This window comes from Apteryx rowi, unplaced genomic scaffold, assembly GCF_003343035.1.
Source record: "Apteryx rowi isolate R43461 unplaced genomic scaffold, aptRow1 scaffold_14, whole genome shotgun sequence".
NCBI classification, from domain to species: domain Eukaryota; kingdom Metazoa; phylum Chordata; class Aves; order Apterygiformes; family Apterygidae; genus Apteryx; species Apteryx rowi.
This window is the reverse complement of record NW_020447641.1, coordinates 2,275,082-2,289,726: the sequence shown is the minus strand read 5'-3', so window position 1 is coordinate 2,289,726 and position 14,645 is coordinate 2,275,082. Positions and strand designations below refer to the sequence as shown.

Here is a 14,645-nt window from a genome sequence, read left to right as displayed (position 1 = left end):
GGCATGGCCTCGTCCTCGGGCAACGACGACGACCTCACCATCCCGCGGGCGGCCATCAACAAGATGATCAAGGAGACGCTCCCCAACGTGCGCGTGGCCAACGACGCCCGGGAGCTGGTGGTGAACTGCTGCACCGAGTTCATCCACCTCATCTCCTCCGAGGCCAACGAGATCTGCAACAAGTCGGAGAAGAAAACCATCTCCCCCGAGCACGTCATTCAAGGCGAGTCGCCCTCGGGGGCGGCCTGGGAGGCAGCCGGCAGGGCCGCGGCGGGCGCGGAGGGGAGGCGTGGGCCGCCTTTGTGTGGCGCCGGGGCTGCCTCAGCGGGCCGCTGCTTCTTGCGGCGCTTCTTGCGCCCGCGGAACGAAGTCTGCTTTGTAGAGTGATCACGCAGATTGCTCTTGCAGAATGCTTTAAGATCCTGAACTGATTAAATGCCTCTCTGACTGGAGGCTGACAAAGGGGTATGTCTGATTGGGTATGTGGGGCCTAGTCTTTAATCCAGTCTCTTTGTCTGCATTATATAAAGAGTTAAATACGTTTGCAGGGCTACCTTTGGAGCTTGATAGCTTAAAAATTAAGCATTCATATCTGTTGTGGAAAATATCTAAACATGGCATATGCTATTGCATCTCTTTCTGCTGTGGACTTGCACTTCCCTTTGCTGAGTAAAAAGAGAGTTCTCTCTCTTTGTCATTCGTTTTTTTTTTAGATTCTGCCACAAACAGGGAGATTTTTTTATCTTATACTCAAATCTCCAGTGTGGCTCTTCTTGTGTCTTGTTTCATTCGCTTTGCTGCTTGAGCAAAGGTTGTCGATATCCATGTCTGACGCAAACAGATTAATAGTAGTAATACTGAAAGTGGCCAGAGTGTCTCATTCTGCTGCCTGGTAGAGCTGCTAAGAGTACCATTTGTAGTAGAGCTGTTTCCAGGGCTACAAAGGTATCAAGTTAATGGGGGGAAAAATATGTTTTGTTTTTTTTGGTGTGTGTTTTGTTTTGGTAACATCCTACTAGATTCTCTAGTTAAACCAAACAAACAAAAAAAAATCAGATTCCTTTGTGATGCCAACTTGCTCACCAGAAGCATTACAGTACCTGACTGGATTATGGACAGCAGATGAAAATACACACCGTATATGACCTTTAATGTTAAACAAAGTATGCATTTTAAAATTGGTAACAGGAAGTTCAGAAAAGCAGTTCTATTACAGAAGTTCAGGATTTAAAGGGTAAAACTTGTGCTTACACATGGAAGTATACTTTGGTATGATGCTTCTTATACATAAAGTTTCTTCAAGTGATCACCAAAAGGTTTGAGTTCAGTCCTTAACGTGAGAATAGAGATGGTCTTTAAGGTTGAGAACAATAAATAATTTGCTTAAAGTATTTTTCTGCCCAGTAGAAGTGGTTCTTGGAAAACTTTCACTTATTGCTATCCTAGGATTAGTCTGGATTTTTGAAAACAAAGGACACTTTTTGATAGGATATCCAAAACTGTAAGAGTAAGTGGAAATTGAAATGTTAGGACTGTGCCTATGTCATCAGCAGGTGATCCCCAAGCAAGTATTTCGTCTATGCCTTCTTCTATGTTTTTGAGTCATCAAATTCCAGGGTTTAAAAAAAAAGGGGGGTTGTTTTCAAATTAGATATGTCCATTTTAGTCAGATTTTACCAAATAAAACTTGGAGATCTATCCTTTTTATAATGCTCCAGGGATGGAAGGAGTTGTTCCTGGATTTACTGCTGTTCTTATCTTTAAGGATGTGTAGGTGCTATTCACTTCTTCCAGACACTGATTAGTTAGCAGATGATCCCTCTGTGAAACATGAGGATTTAGATCAGTCATTTTGGAAATGGTGAGGTTATGTGTATATAGACATAGCATTTCAGCATTTTTGTAGTTTGGTCTTCAAATTAGCAAACATCTAGGATGTGCGAATACCTCTTGGCATGGTTTTGCCACAATGATGCTAACAAATTCAGTAATACAAAAATATGTTGTTGTCTTACGGTCATCTAGATATCTTAGTCCTCTCAATTGCTTAAACCAGCTTATTTAGAAGTAAAATGAGGCTAAGGTACATCACATCACACCTGGTCCAGTCTAAATAGCAGCTGCTGCCTAAAGGACTCTTCTGTGCCCTCTCTGGAGCTGGATTTAGCGATCGCGTAGCCACAGGGGTGAGTTGGGGCAGTGGGAATTGGGAGGACGCATAGTTTTCTGTCAGGTGAGCTTGTTCATCTGACTCTTGTAGACATGCAGTTGCTAGATCTGGTGCAAGGGGCAGGGAAGGCATTTCGCTGGGAAGGAGGAAGGAGAAAGAAGGTAGAACTGCACCTTTTGGTGACACCGTGCAGTTGGACTGTGTTGGAGGTAATGTGAAAATACAGTTTGTCACTGTAGGCAGCAGTGGTGCATAAGATGCTTGTTCCTTTGCTGTGCTAGCAAAAATGATTGTGTGGCCACATGCTGAACTAGACCCCCCCCCTCCCTTCTGGGCTATGTTCAGGTAGATGAATTCCCCACTCTGTCTCACTGTGTGGTAGCACAAACACTGGACCAGCACAATGCCATGAACCAACACAGGGAAAGGACAGCGCTGGCTGCTCGCATCCCATGAGAGATCTGATTTGGTAGATGCGCTCAGACTGTGCCAAATGCTCAGTAACAGCAACAAAACAAAGCAGCTTGCCTGGAGAATGCCCAAAGCACCAAGGCTATGTAACAGTACGTGGAGATTGTCTCCATGTCTACTGTGGAATTGCACTGTTGGGAATCCAATTGTGGGTGCAGGGCTCTAGTAAAAAAACAAAAATACTTCTGCCCTGGCATAGAAAATAGCCTAATCTGATGGAGTTATGAGAGTTTCTTATGTGAAGAAGCAGTATTTTATGAGAAATTAGTCTTTCATTGACTTCTGAAAATGGTGAGATGTTGAATCAGCATTTTCCTGAAGTTGATTACTTTGTCTACAGTAGGTGGGCTACTGTAGGTGGGCTTTGTCTAGCAGTAAGGTGGGCTGTGAATTGATGAGAAATTTTATAGCATCTCTTCATGAACTGTTAGGATATCGATACTGTTTACTTTAGCATTTAATGGAAAAAATGGTTAAGGTTTTGAATCTCACTTTGGAAGTTATTTTCATTTTAAAGGGAAATAAAAAGTAAAAGTGTCACAGATGTGCATGACCTGGCTGTATTAAAAACAAACATAGAACTAATTGTGCTATACTGATTAATCAGAGATCTGCCCCTTAAGTCCTTAAGAAGGGAGGAAGCTGGAGAAATGACAGTTGTGATGTTGGTGTTTGTAAATTATGAGAAGTTTCCTTTTTTTTCCTTGAATATGCTGTGTTTTGGGATTCAGCTGTTTAAATGTGGTGTGATCATCCTAATCTCTGTAAGACACCAAACTTTAAGCAATCTGAATAGACATGTGGATTTAAGAGTCTCTAAAAGAAGTAGAAAGATTCTGAATTTTGGTGGAACAGTAGTTCTGCTGAAATAATACCTATTTATCCCACATTTTAGCACCATGCTTTTAAAAAGGGATTTGTATTCTTTCCATGCATGCATTCTGTAAAGCCTTGATGTGTTTCAGAAAGATTTAAAAATCTATTGCCTATAATCTGTTATGTTATTTAAAATTTCTATAAAAATATTTCACTGTTCACTTCAGATTAGGCAGTTCTTCATACTCTAATGCAGCAGATTGCCAAGCCTGATCACCATGAATGTTCTTTTGATGAACATCTGTGTATGTGCTGTGATGGTTTGTCTTAGTGAAGTTAGACTTGTAGGGCTCTTAATTTTATATTCTTTAAAAAATATGAATTATGACTTGGAATAGTTTAGTGTATATATTTAAGTTTTAAAATTCAGTGAGCTCTTAAATATTTTGGAGGCATTTATTGGCCACTTAAGCAACCAGTTCTGCACCATGAAACATATTTGCCTCCTGTCTGCTGAGGTCATGTTAAACAAGTTATTGAATGATTTTGGTGGTTCTATGGAAACTGTGGACTATTTTTTTTGTTTGTTTCTGGTATCTGGGTGGGCTGAGGCTGATTTGGTATACTGTGTTTAAAGTCATTTAATTATATCTAAATTAGACTGTATTTTAATTTTTCTTAAAAATAGATATTGTGTAAATTCATTTTCCAAATAAATGATATCTCTTAAAGGAGTGCTAGTCCTGCATGATTAGAGAGCTGCGCTGCACTGTTGTATTGAAGACAATGCACTAATTGTCTCCTGAGTACAGTTTGGAAGCTGAAAACTTGCAGGATGTCTTGGGGTTAGTGTTTAGGTATATAATACAATGGCATGCCTCCTTACTTCTGGGTAGGAAAAGATCGCTTACAAAATTGATATCAAAATGTAGTATGAATTAGTGTAAATGAGAGTTTGGTTATAACAAGTTATTGATGATGATTGTTGTTGTGTAGTTTGTTCTAGTACTATTTCTTGAATAGCTTGTAACATAAGGTTGAAGTAAAGTAAGATCTATCATTCTGTAGGGAGAACTGTAATTTGTATAAACACTGGAGGTGTACTAGCTGTTATAATAAGCTGAGACTTGTTTCTAATAAAATTGGTGTTTATATAATATTTTTAGCATATTTTGTAATAGCTTCCTCTTGGAGGGGGTGTAGGCATTTGGAGGTAAATAGGTGAATCAAGAAACAGTGTGCCTTTTGTCACTTGCTCTACTCTTTTTTTTTTTCTTATCCTTTGCCTTAATTTTCCATTCTTGAAAAGACTGTTGTTGTAGGAGATAGCTGCTTTTTGTATTTTCTGTGTCCGATGAAAGCATAGGAATTTATTTCCGAACGCATTTGCATGTGGAGCTAAATAAAAGGATTTCTCTCTAGAAATAAAATAATAAAGAAAAGGTCATACATAGTTTATAGATTTTTTAAAAATATATATATATTTATATAAAAATATGATCTTGTTAACCTTTTGACATTTGAAATATGAGTTTAGATATTAAGAAATAAATGCGAAAATGGATAGTTCTAAGGTAATATCCATTATTTCTGTCTTAATGAAAGATCTGCAATCACTTTCCATGCATCATATTTCTGCTCTAATAGGTAGCTAATTTACCTTCTGTTGAAAACGTGCAGCAAAACTGGAAGGATAGAATCCCCAAGAGATTAAAGGTGAACAGTTCAGACAGGAAGGACTTCTTGGTTGTATAATTCCTGCTTGGTTCTGATAGGTAGAACATGGGAGAAAGATGTCTTCAGAGAATAATGCCTACCTCTTTAGGGAAAGTATGAAATGTATCTGAATCTCCTGAGCTGTCTTCAAGTACAGACTAGTTGGATGTACTGCACTACCTTTAATTTTTCTAGCCTGATAATATGAACTCTTAAATGGCATAGGAGAAGAGACAGGGAAAATAGCTGTCAGATCATTATGAAAACAGTGTTTCATCAGCTGATGAAAGAAAAATGCTCAAAGTGACTTTTTTTTTTTTTAGAAGATCTCTTTTGAATAAACAAGTTGATACCTACTGTCAGAAATCTTACAAAAGGTGAACAATGTGTTTTCTTTCTTTCTTTCCAGCACTAGAAAGTTTGGGTTTTGGCTCCTATATCAGTGAAGTAAAAGAAGTCTTACAAGAATGCAAAACAGTAGCACTAAAGAGGAGAAAGGCCAGTTCACGCTTGGAAAATCTCGGCATTCCAGAAGAAGAGCTTCTAAGGCAGCAACAGGAATTATTTGCAAAAGTAAGTGAGACAGTACTGGTATTGATGAGGTTGGAATAATTAATGCTGTTGATCTAGTGCCACAAAAACATGTGCAAGCCTCTAGAAGTATCCTGTTCCTTGTAGATTGCTATGGCTTGTAAGATGCTGTTGACCTTGACCTGTTTGAATTAGGGAAAGTAAAGACAATAAATAAGATGCTAGTTCATGTTACTTCTGTAATTTGGCACATAGAACTTTGATACAAACAGTTAACTTATTTTCTATGTTTAAAAAGCCTTCCCCCCCCCCCCCAGATACTAAGGCAGGTATTTCCATTCTATTGTAGAGAATACATTAAGAATTACTTGTCTGACAAGATACAGGAATGACAGCTGGTATTTTAGGAAATTACCAGTTTTGAGGCATTAAAAAGTAGAAATATCTTTTCTGACCATCAATGCACAAATATTTTCTTAGTGTTTGAAAAAAATGTTTAATTGTTGGGAATTTCTAATTTGTCCCTTCTCTTCTTCCTTTATTTTTGGTAAGATTCTGATTGAGTGAATTCATTCATAAATTTTAAGGAGGTGATTCCTTGCAAGACACATGTACGTAGTCCTTCATCTCCACCTTTTTCTCCCCTCCGCAGGTTTTCCAGATAGTTTGCAAACAACCCCAAGTTTAAATTTTGAAAAGCCAGTTTTATTTATCTTTCTACACCATCTTTCCCTCTCTTTTTCTCTTTGCTTGAAAATAAGACCATTCTCTAAACTAAGCGATGTGAAAAGCATCTCCTTTGTTTTTCCTCTCTCACTCAAGGCATGAGCCTTATTTTCTCAATTTGCTTACTTGAATTTCTTCTCATGAAAATGCTTTTTCATTTGTGTTACCACATCTGATTATTGCAACCTCCTCTCTTCTGGCTTTACTATTCTCATATCTTGCCAAAACGCTAATAACTGTTTTTCATATTATGAGATGCCACCTGTGTTAATCTTAAGTGTGTGATGAATTTTAAGGCAGTTGAAGTTTCAGCATACCACATGGCTCTCATCAGCCTTCAGGGATTTAGTTATGACAAATTTATGTGTGCTTAACTTTTGTCTGCCTGTGCTGGCATTAAAAAGACCAACATGGCTTCTTCTGAAATAAGGGTTGGATTTACAAGTAACAGTTTGATACCTGTTTTTTTTTCCTTAATTTTTGTTCAAATAAGTTAACATGGTCCACAAAATAAAAAGCAGCAAAAAGCTGTGTTGAGGAAATACTAGCTCCTGAGTAAAATAAAGACAAACAATTGCCACCTTATGTAAGCCACATTTTTTTCTGAAGAATGTTCTCTTGAGGTATGTGGGGTTTTTTTGAATTTTGTAATACTGTGTGTTAATGTCTATAAATTAGGGCAATGCATACAAGTTTGACAAGATCGTATACATTTTTAAAAAATATTCTTTGCTAATATGCAAAATCTTTGTTTATGTTCTAAGGTGGCAGTCTCGTTTTCAGAAATATCAGTTGTGGTATGCTGTTGGAAAAGGTTATTTAATTATTATTGAAAATATTTACTTGAGTGCATATTTGTTTGTCTGCTTCATCTTTTTATTATTCCAGATCATGATGCTAATGCTGACTGCTTGAATGGTAAAAGTACCTGCACTAGTTTTAAAATATTTTCCTGTTAATAGTGTGAATGCTTGACACCTATATCTTGGAGGACTGTAAATACCTGAAGTCAGTGGAATGACACATCCCAATGTTAATGCATGTCCATAGGTATCTGTATAACATAAAGGCCTTCACAGATGTGATTTTGGGGGTGGGGGAGGGATCACTCACTGTAGATTGCAGGTAAAGTTCATCTGTGAAACAGCCTGAGCATTTAAAGAATAAGCTCACCAGATCCTGATAAAGGCCCTTAGCCAGTACAACCCAGTGGAATTTCTTTCTTTTTCCTATTTTCCAAATGTCTAAGAAAGTGGTGTGGTTATAAATATGTCAGGGTAAGCATGAACAAAATGATCTGTCCAGGGTGAAGTGCTGAGCCTCTGATTCTTGGTGCATGCGTGTGCATCACCTTGTTGAGTGTACAGTAAACTTCATTGTAGCAAAGTCAGTAGGGAGCCCTATTGTCATCTAGCGTGTGATAAATATTTATGCCCCTACTGTGGGAGTACAGATGCTGTTGTCTTCCTGTATTTAAAAATTCACAATGTCTTAAAAATTGTTTTCAAACTTTGTAACTTTGCTACCACTTAAAGTTGAAAATACTGAAAAGTCCTCACTGAGAAGAGATTTTACCCCTGTAAAAGTTTGTTCTTTTTATGCTAGAACAGACCAAGGAATTGTGACACTTCTTGTAATGTGGGAAGACTTATTTTTTCACTTATACTAAGTAGAAAAGCTGTTTTTGTGATCACTTTCCAAAACATCATCCTTGGGCATCTTGAAGTCTGGAAAACTGCCTAATTTGTGGATGCTTTGGAAAAAAATGGAAAATTCAGTGAGTGAAATGGGGTTGGAAAGGAAATTATTGCAATCTTAATGATGACCTGCAAAAGGAGAAAAGTAAAATGTCTGAAGAATTTTAATTTCAAGGAATTCTTTCTAATGCTTACACACAACAAAAATTGAAGCTGTAACTGTTCCTGAACACAAGTGACTAGAATACTGTTGAAATAATAGTGTCTGCCAGAAAACAAGTGAAAACTCTCAATAGAAAAATTTGTGGGCATCTAGCTGAACTATTTGAAATGTTTTGCTAGCAACTTTCATACCTGTAATTAAAGGAACGTACCATTCTCGACAAAGACATCCTCAATTTGCACATCCTCATTTGCGAACTTAGCAAAACAAGACATGGCTTTTTTGATGTTTTTGTAATAGCGTGTCTGTGGAGTACGATTGGAGGACAGCACATTTGTTAGTTTTTGTATTTGTATTGTAATCAACAAAGCAGGATTGTTCTCATCTCTGAACTGATTGAATGTTATGGTCCCTTAAAGCTGAAGCTTAAACTTTGCATTGCTTTGCCTCACTTAGTTTTTTCCATTAGGAAGTGGTTCTGCACGATACTTAAAATGGAACTTAAGTACAGTAGCTCCTGCCTCTTGTTTTTGTAAGTGTAAATGCTCCAAATGGTGGCCTCTTCAGGGTACAGTAGAAGAAATTTTGTCAACAGCAAGAATGAAAGGGCTGTATCAAAAAGGCATTTATATTCTAGATTAAAGRTAGCTGAACATTTTTGTACAAATTGTGAAAGTATGTACAATTAATAAAAGTTATACAAAACGGCCTATTGGAAACTGCAGGTGCAAATAAAATTGCTTTTAAAGCTAAGGTGCTCTAGAGATTCTTCACAAGTTATTGAAAGACTAACAATTGAATTCATGTCTTTAGGCTAGACAACAGCAAGCAGAACTGGCACAGCAGGAATGGCTACAGATGCAACAAGCAGCTCAACAAGCACAGCTTGCTGCTGCCTCAGCCAGTGCATCCAATCAGGCAGGATCCTCTCAGGATGAAGATGATGAAGATGATATCTGAAATTCACCAGCTGAGTTTGTCTTCACTAAGAAATATTTTTCCTGCACAATGAAAACAGTGAAATGAATGCTTACCTGTAATTTTGTACGCATCATGGACTGGCAATTGGTATTCTAGGGGTGTCTGCTGTTGTGCTGTACATGTATAAACTGTCTTTTTTTGAACTCTTGAAGATTTAAGGTTCAGTATCATATCAACTTTGGATTTTTAATGGTGTATATGGAAATTTTAGATAGCAGTGCGTCATTTATTTGATCAATAAACAGTGTTACAATAAACAAGTTTATAAAATATAGTGAGATTTATACAAAAAGCTCTAAATCCACATTTGCATTTCTTCCCTTTTAACTAAACTATAAAATCTTACTTAGAATTTTTAATTGTTTTTTGGGGGAGTGGTACAGTAGACATCTGTTACTGGGAAAAAGGCAGAGTTCAGTATAGTAGAGTCTGAATTCTTAGTTCTTTTTAAAGTGAGGATGTAAATGGCAATAAATATTATATATGCTCAAATACCACACTTGTTACAAATTTGAAAATGATACATTTTCACCAAGCTAGGAAAAGGTATGTTTAATAGGAGTTGTACAAATTCAGTCATTTTTTGTATAGGGGTGAAAAAAGTAAACCCGTGGTTTTATTATGACATCCATTGAAAGTCCTAACTAACTGAATATTTCATTTCAAAGACTGCCTGGTTTGGAGGACTAATTATTCTTATTATTTCACTCCAATTTAATGTTAACTGTTGTTGATGGTATTTCTCGCGTAGTCCAGATATATTCATATTGTTGAAATGTAAAGCTGGAACTTGATGAAACAGAACTATTTTAGTTCCACTGATGTTACTGGGAATGATTAAGTGTTCAAGCCTACGAAGGCAAAAGCTGAAGCTAAGAGCATGCTTACAGTAAAAGAGGGATTTTATTTAACCTTGATTAGTCATTGTTGTCAGCATAATGCTAACATTTTTCCAGACTAGATTGCCACTGGATTACTAAGATACCTTGTTGAAAGATAGCATTTTCTTCATTCAAATTGGTTTATAGGTAAGTCCAGGTTTTTTGATAAACTATTCCCCAAGAGTGATCAGCAATACATGGAACGGAAATGATGTAGTAGTCCTTTTGATAGTTGATTTGAAAATTCTGTTGATTAATGGATGAGCAGCTGTTCTTTGTGTTGAAATAAAGCACAGTAGTGTCCATTACTGAGTTTTAATGTGTTACTTGAAGTAATATTGGCATATCTTCTGGTACACTAATCTGAGCAGAATAGAAAAGCCACTTGCATACTGCTGTAGATAATCCAATAGCCGTATAACAATGTGGGTTGTTTTTTTAACTTAGGTCCTCAGCAAGTTGCTCTAGTCGGAATTCTTGAGGAGGGCTGCAGCAGTCTGTTTACATAATGATGCAAACAAAAAGTAATGTGCCCATTTTTAGGTAAAGATCTGAACAAGGTACAATTGGTATATTTTCAGATCTCAGTCACATAGTGACTTTTGATTTAAATTTGAGATACATTAAGTTACTTATTGAGTAAATGTGAACGCTTCCTTAAATGCATTCATGCAGTGAAAACTCAGAAAAAAGATTTGTTAAATGTTTAAGTTAAATAAATAAAATCATGGATACTACATGAAATACGTTAGGCAAAATTTGACTAAGGAAGTGGTTTTCTGTAAAGGTTTAAGTACCAAAGGTAGAAAATCTAGTCTAGTGATACAATGTTAATGTGCAGTGTTGGCTTTTCTAATTTGTACTGTAACACCTTCACACTTTCTATTTTAATTGAGTCTTTTCCTTTTAAATAAACAATATTAGATATACTTTCACGCTTTTTTTCTGATGCAGAATTCAGGTTAACATTTTACTGCATCTGGTATGTATGGTGTAATATGTTTGGATCCTTGTGACCTTTCTTTTGGACATTCTTGTGCTTTTTTCATATGCTGTATTCTTCAAGCAATAAACTTCTGATGTGTTTTTATAAAATTGCTTTTATATTTAATGAATAGTCTGTCTTCTTCATTGCATTTATAATGTTATAAAGAAGAACTTTAAGACTATTTAAACTCTGCTGTCATTTTGACCTATTGAACACTTCTTGCGACCAAAGTCTTTGCAGCCTGAGTGTTGTTGGATGGCATTGCTGTTCACTAGGGTTTTTATGTATTTGCAAACAGTATTTCTGGGCTTGTCCTGCTCTCTTTCCTCTTGGAAAGTGCATTTTGCTTATATGAATATTTATAAACTAAACTTTTTAACCTGGTCATCTTGACTCTTGAAAAGTTGGACAAAAATCCTGAGGTCAGATATAACCTACTGTTAAACTGAAGGTATTTTAAAGTGAAAGACCACAGGCAGAGGTTGGGGAAATTAGAATCTGCATTAGTCTCCCATTGAACTAATTTCACATTGAGTCAGTTTTTTTTTTTTTTAATTATAATCAGAAAACTTTAGACTACTTCACTTATTCAGCCATTCCAGCTTAAGTATGAAAAATAAACTCTATCAGTTGGGGGGGGGGGAAATCAATTTCACTGGTCTCTCAACAAACTAAGCCTTCTGTAATACTTTTTCCTTCCTGATGCTTCCATGTACTGCTTATTCAGTGAAGACACTATTTCTGGAGTTATGGTACTTCTCATTTTTGGTACGCTAGATATGTATAGTGTAAAGTTTGGTTAGTGAACTGTATCAGTATTTTGTCTCAGAAGAAACGTGTATAAGGATGTGTCTGTTTCTTATATAAAGAGCTTATTAGATTCTGTGGATTTTCCCTAATCAGCCTGACAGTTTCAGAGTGCTTCTACTGTTAAGTGACTTTCTTGCAAAAGCCTTCCTTTCTGTTGCTTTAATAAAGCATATGTCTGCGTGACATTGTGGGTAACAAATAATTTGTATTTACCACACTGAAGTACTTTTTAAGGAAGCGTCTTAAGGATTCTAAATATCAACTACCTAAAATGGTATTTGTATTTTACTACTTAAATATGTTTAGTTGCAAGTTTAATATTGAAACACTAAAAGGGAATTTCTGCAAGAATGGAAAAAGCCTCTGAAAGCCACAATTATGAATGGTGCTCTTCATTGTTTGTAAAAGTGTCCCTATTAAGAAAGACCTTGTGTAATAATACCTGTGTTGATCTCTTCATAATTTTGAAGCCTCGAGCCAGATTAGGAACGTAAAGTTACTTGATGCTCATTGTGGACCAGCAAAACTCAATTACATCTAAACCAAAGCACATTTATGAATTCAGTAATCTTCAGAATGTATGCCTGCATTTAGTTATAAAAAGTTTCATAATGTTGGATTATGTTTCTGTATAAACTATGCACAAAACAATGTGAAAGGACTGTAATATGAACAGTACTTAAGAATGATGTGGTTAAACTGGCTAATTAGCAATAGATTTACTTTCAGTGTTGTACTACAAACCTATCTAAAATGAAAAACTTCTATTTTGCAGCTGACTCAGTGGGGGACTTGCCAGTGTTAAGATGGACTTTGCCCATGGATAAATTACTGTCTAGTTCTTTGATAGGACTTGCTATAAGTCCTTTTCAGTGTATGTTCTCTGTGACTAGAGTAAAAATTGAGTATGTCTGGTATGACAAAAAGGAGTGTCACTGAGGCTTAGTTGTTGGCCTTTTAAAATTTGCTGGCAGTCGGGAATGATAGGTTCATCTTCAAAAGATGCTTTTTGCACTTAGTCTAATTTTTTTGATTAAAATGACTATTTCTCTTTTCAGTTCCAAGCCAAAATAGCTATGGAAATGAGATAAATTTTGCTGAGAACTTAATATTGGCATTGGAAGGAGTTATCCTGGGTCTTGGGTACTTGGGGCGACAAGTACACTAGAACTGTACACTGCTGGAAAGAAACAAATCCAGGCAGCGCCTGCATTGGGGGCATTTTTGTTCTGTGGTACTTTGCCATTGCACAACTGATCTGATGCTCGAGGAGTGGAGGTTTCACAGCAAAAGGACAGTGAATCCAACTGGATATGTCAGATCCTATACTTCAGTCATTCATACATCCAGTAGCGTATGGATTCTGCCATATGGATGAGCCCTGTAGAAATTTGAATAATCTAGGCTACAATGTAGCCTATGAGAGACATTTGATTATTTTAATTCTTCATGGAAGTGATTTATTGTAATGTCAATTATAGGAGTACAACACACAGACTTCTGTCACACAGCCTGAACTGAAGGTACAAGTAAGGATTGACACTACTGGTGTGATTTGTTTCTTTATTCTGAGTTTTAAATACAAGGAACTATTATGCTTTACATTTTTGGGGTTAAGATTTATGTTTTAAGAGGTGTGTTAAGTTATGTAAAGATTACATGTCATTTTAAGGCTGAATGTTTGTGTGGTTGATTTTTGTAATACTTACTTTTTTTCTTAGAAAGTGGTGAGTGTTAAACTAGAGTCACTGAACTCTATTTCCGTTTTCTTCAAAGGCAGAAGAACCTCACCTTAGAAAGGTCTGGGCTTGGTTTCTCTCCTCCTCCCTCCCCCTGCCCAGGGTAGTTCATGCTGCGGGAGGAGTAGTCCTCTGTGGGGTAACTTGGAACAATTTCCATGCCCATTTCAGCAGGAATTATTTCACCAGTTTTGGTATTATTCAATACTGTTACTAGTCAGTAATTGTAGAGCTTTATATCTTCAAAGCATTTTACAAGCATTATTTAGGTTTAGGCAATGTTACACTGCCTGGTATAATAAAGTTGTTATTTAAACAGTCTGTGCTGTGCTTTGAAGTTAACACTTTCATATGCTACAGAACTAAAAGGTGGTGCACTGTGTAAAGGAACAAGATGTTATCTTCATGTCAGGCTGTGGAATGGTGACTCATCTAGAGAGCAAGTAACTGGAAAAACAAACACCTTGTTATAAAAGTCATTATCTGAGATGAAGGCATTTATTTGCAATAGCACAGTGCTCAGGATCCCGGATTATGGGCCAGGACTCAGTTTCATTAATGTCGTGTTCAAGTTTAACTGTGTTGCCTGTAGAGTGAAAACCCACAGCTGAATTAGAAATCAAATTAATGTTCTTTATTTCATGCACAGCTTAATCTGATAAAAGTGTAATCTGTGGAAGAGAACTAAATTCATCAGTAATTAGTAACACAAGAAACCTGACAGTCTTCTACATCCTGTCCTGCAGTAAAAGAGGTTCTCAGCTGAAGACAAACTTCCTTTCCAAAAATTTTATAAACTCTGATGAAGGAATATGAGCAACAAAAATGGTTTTTCTACTACAATGCTAACAACTGTCTGATGCAAGTTTTCATGTATAGATGATTATTTTTCACGCATGTAAAAATCAATACTTTTAAAAAAGGCAGTAGAATAGTGTTTTCTTAAATGTGTACTT

General features: G+C 36.5%; 1 protein-coding gene across 1 annotated transcript; it reads left to right on the top strand.

Annotated features, from left to right (window-relative positions):
- The first annotated feature begins 3 nt into the window (after positions 1–3).
- Positions 4–11,263, top strand: DR1 (down-regulator of transcription 1). Its single transcript, XM_026057571.1, has 3 exons — positions 4–223; positions 5,583–5,746; positions 9,104–11,263. Exons 1-3 carry the CDS (start codon positions 4–6, stop codon positions 9,248–9,250), a joined length of 531 nt encoding a protein of 176 aa, XP_025913356.1. The 3' UTR covers positions 9,251–11,263.
- The last annotated feature ends 3,382 nt before the right edge of the window (positions 11,264–14,645 follow it).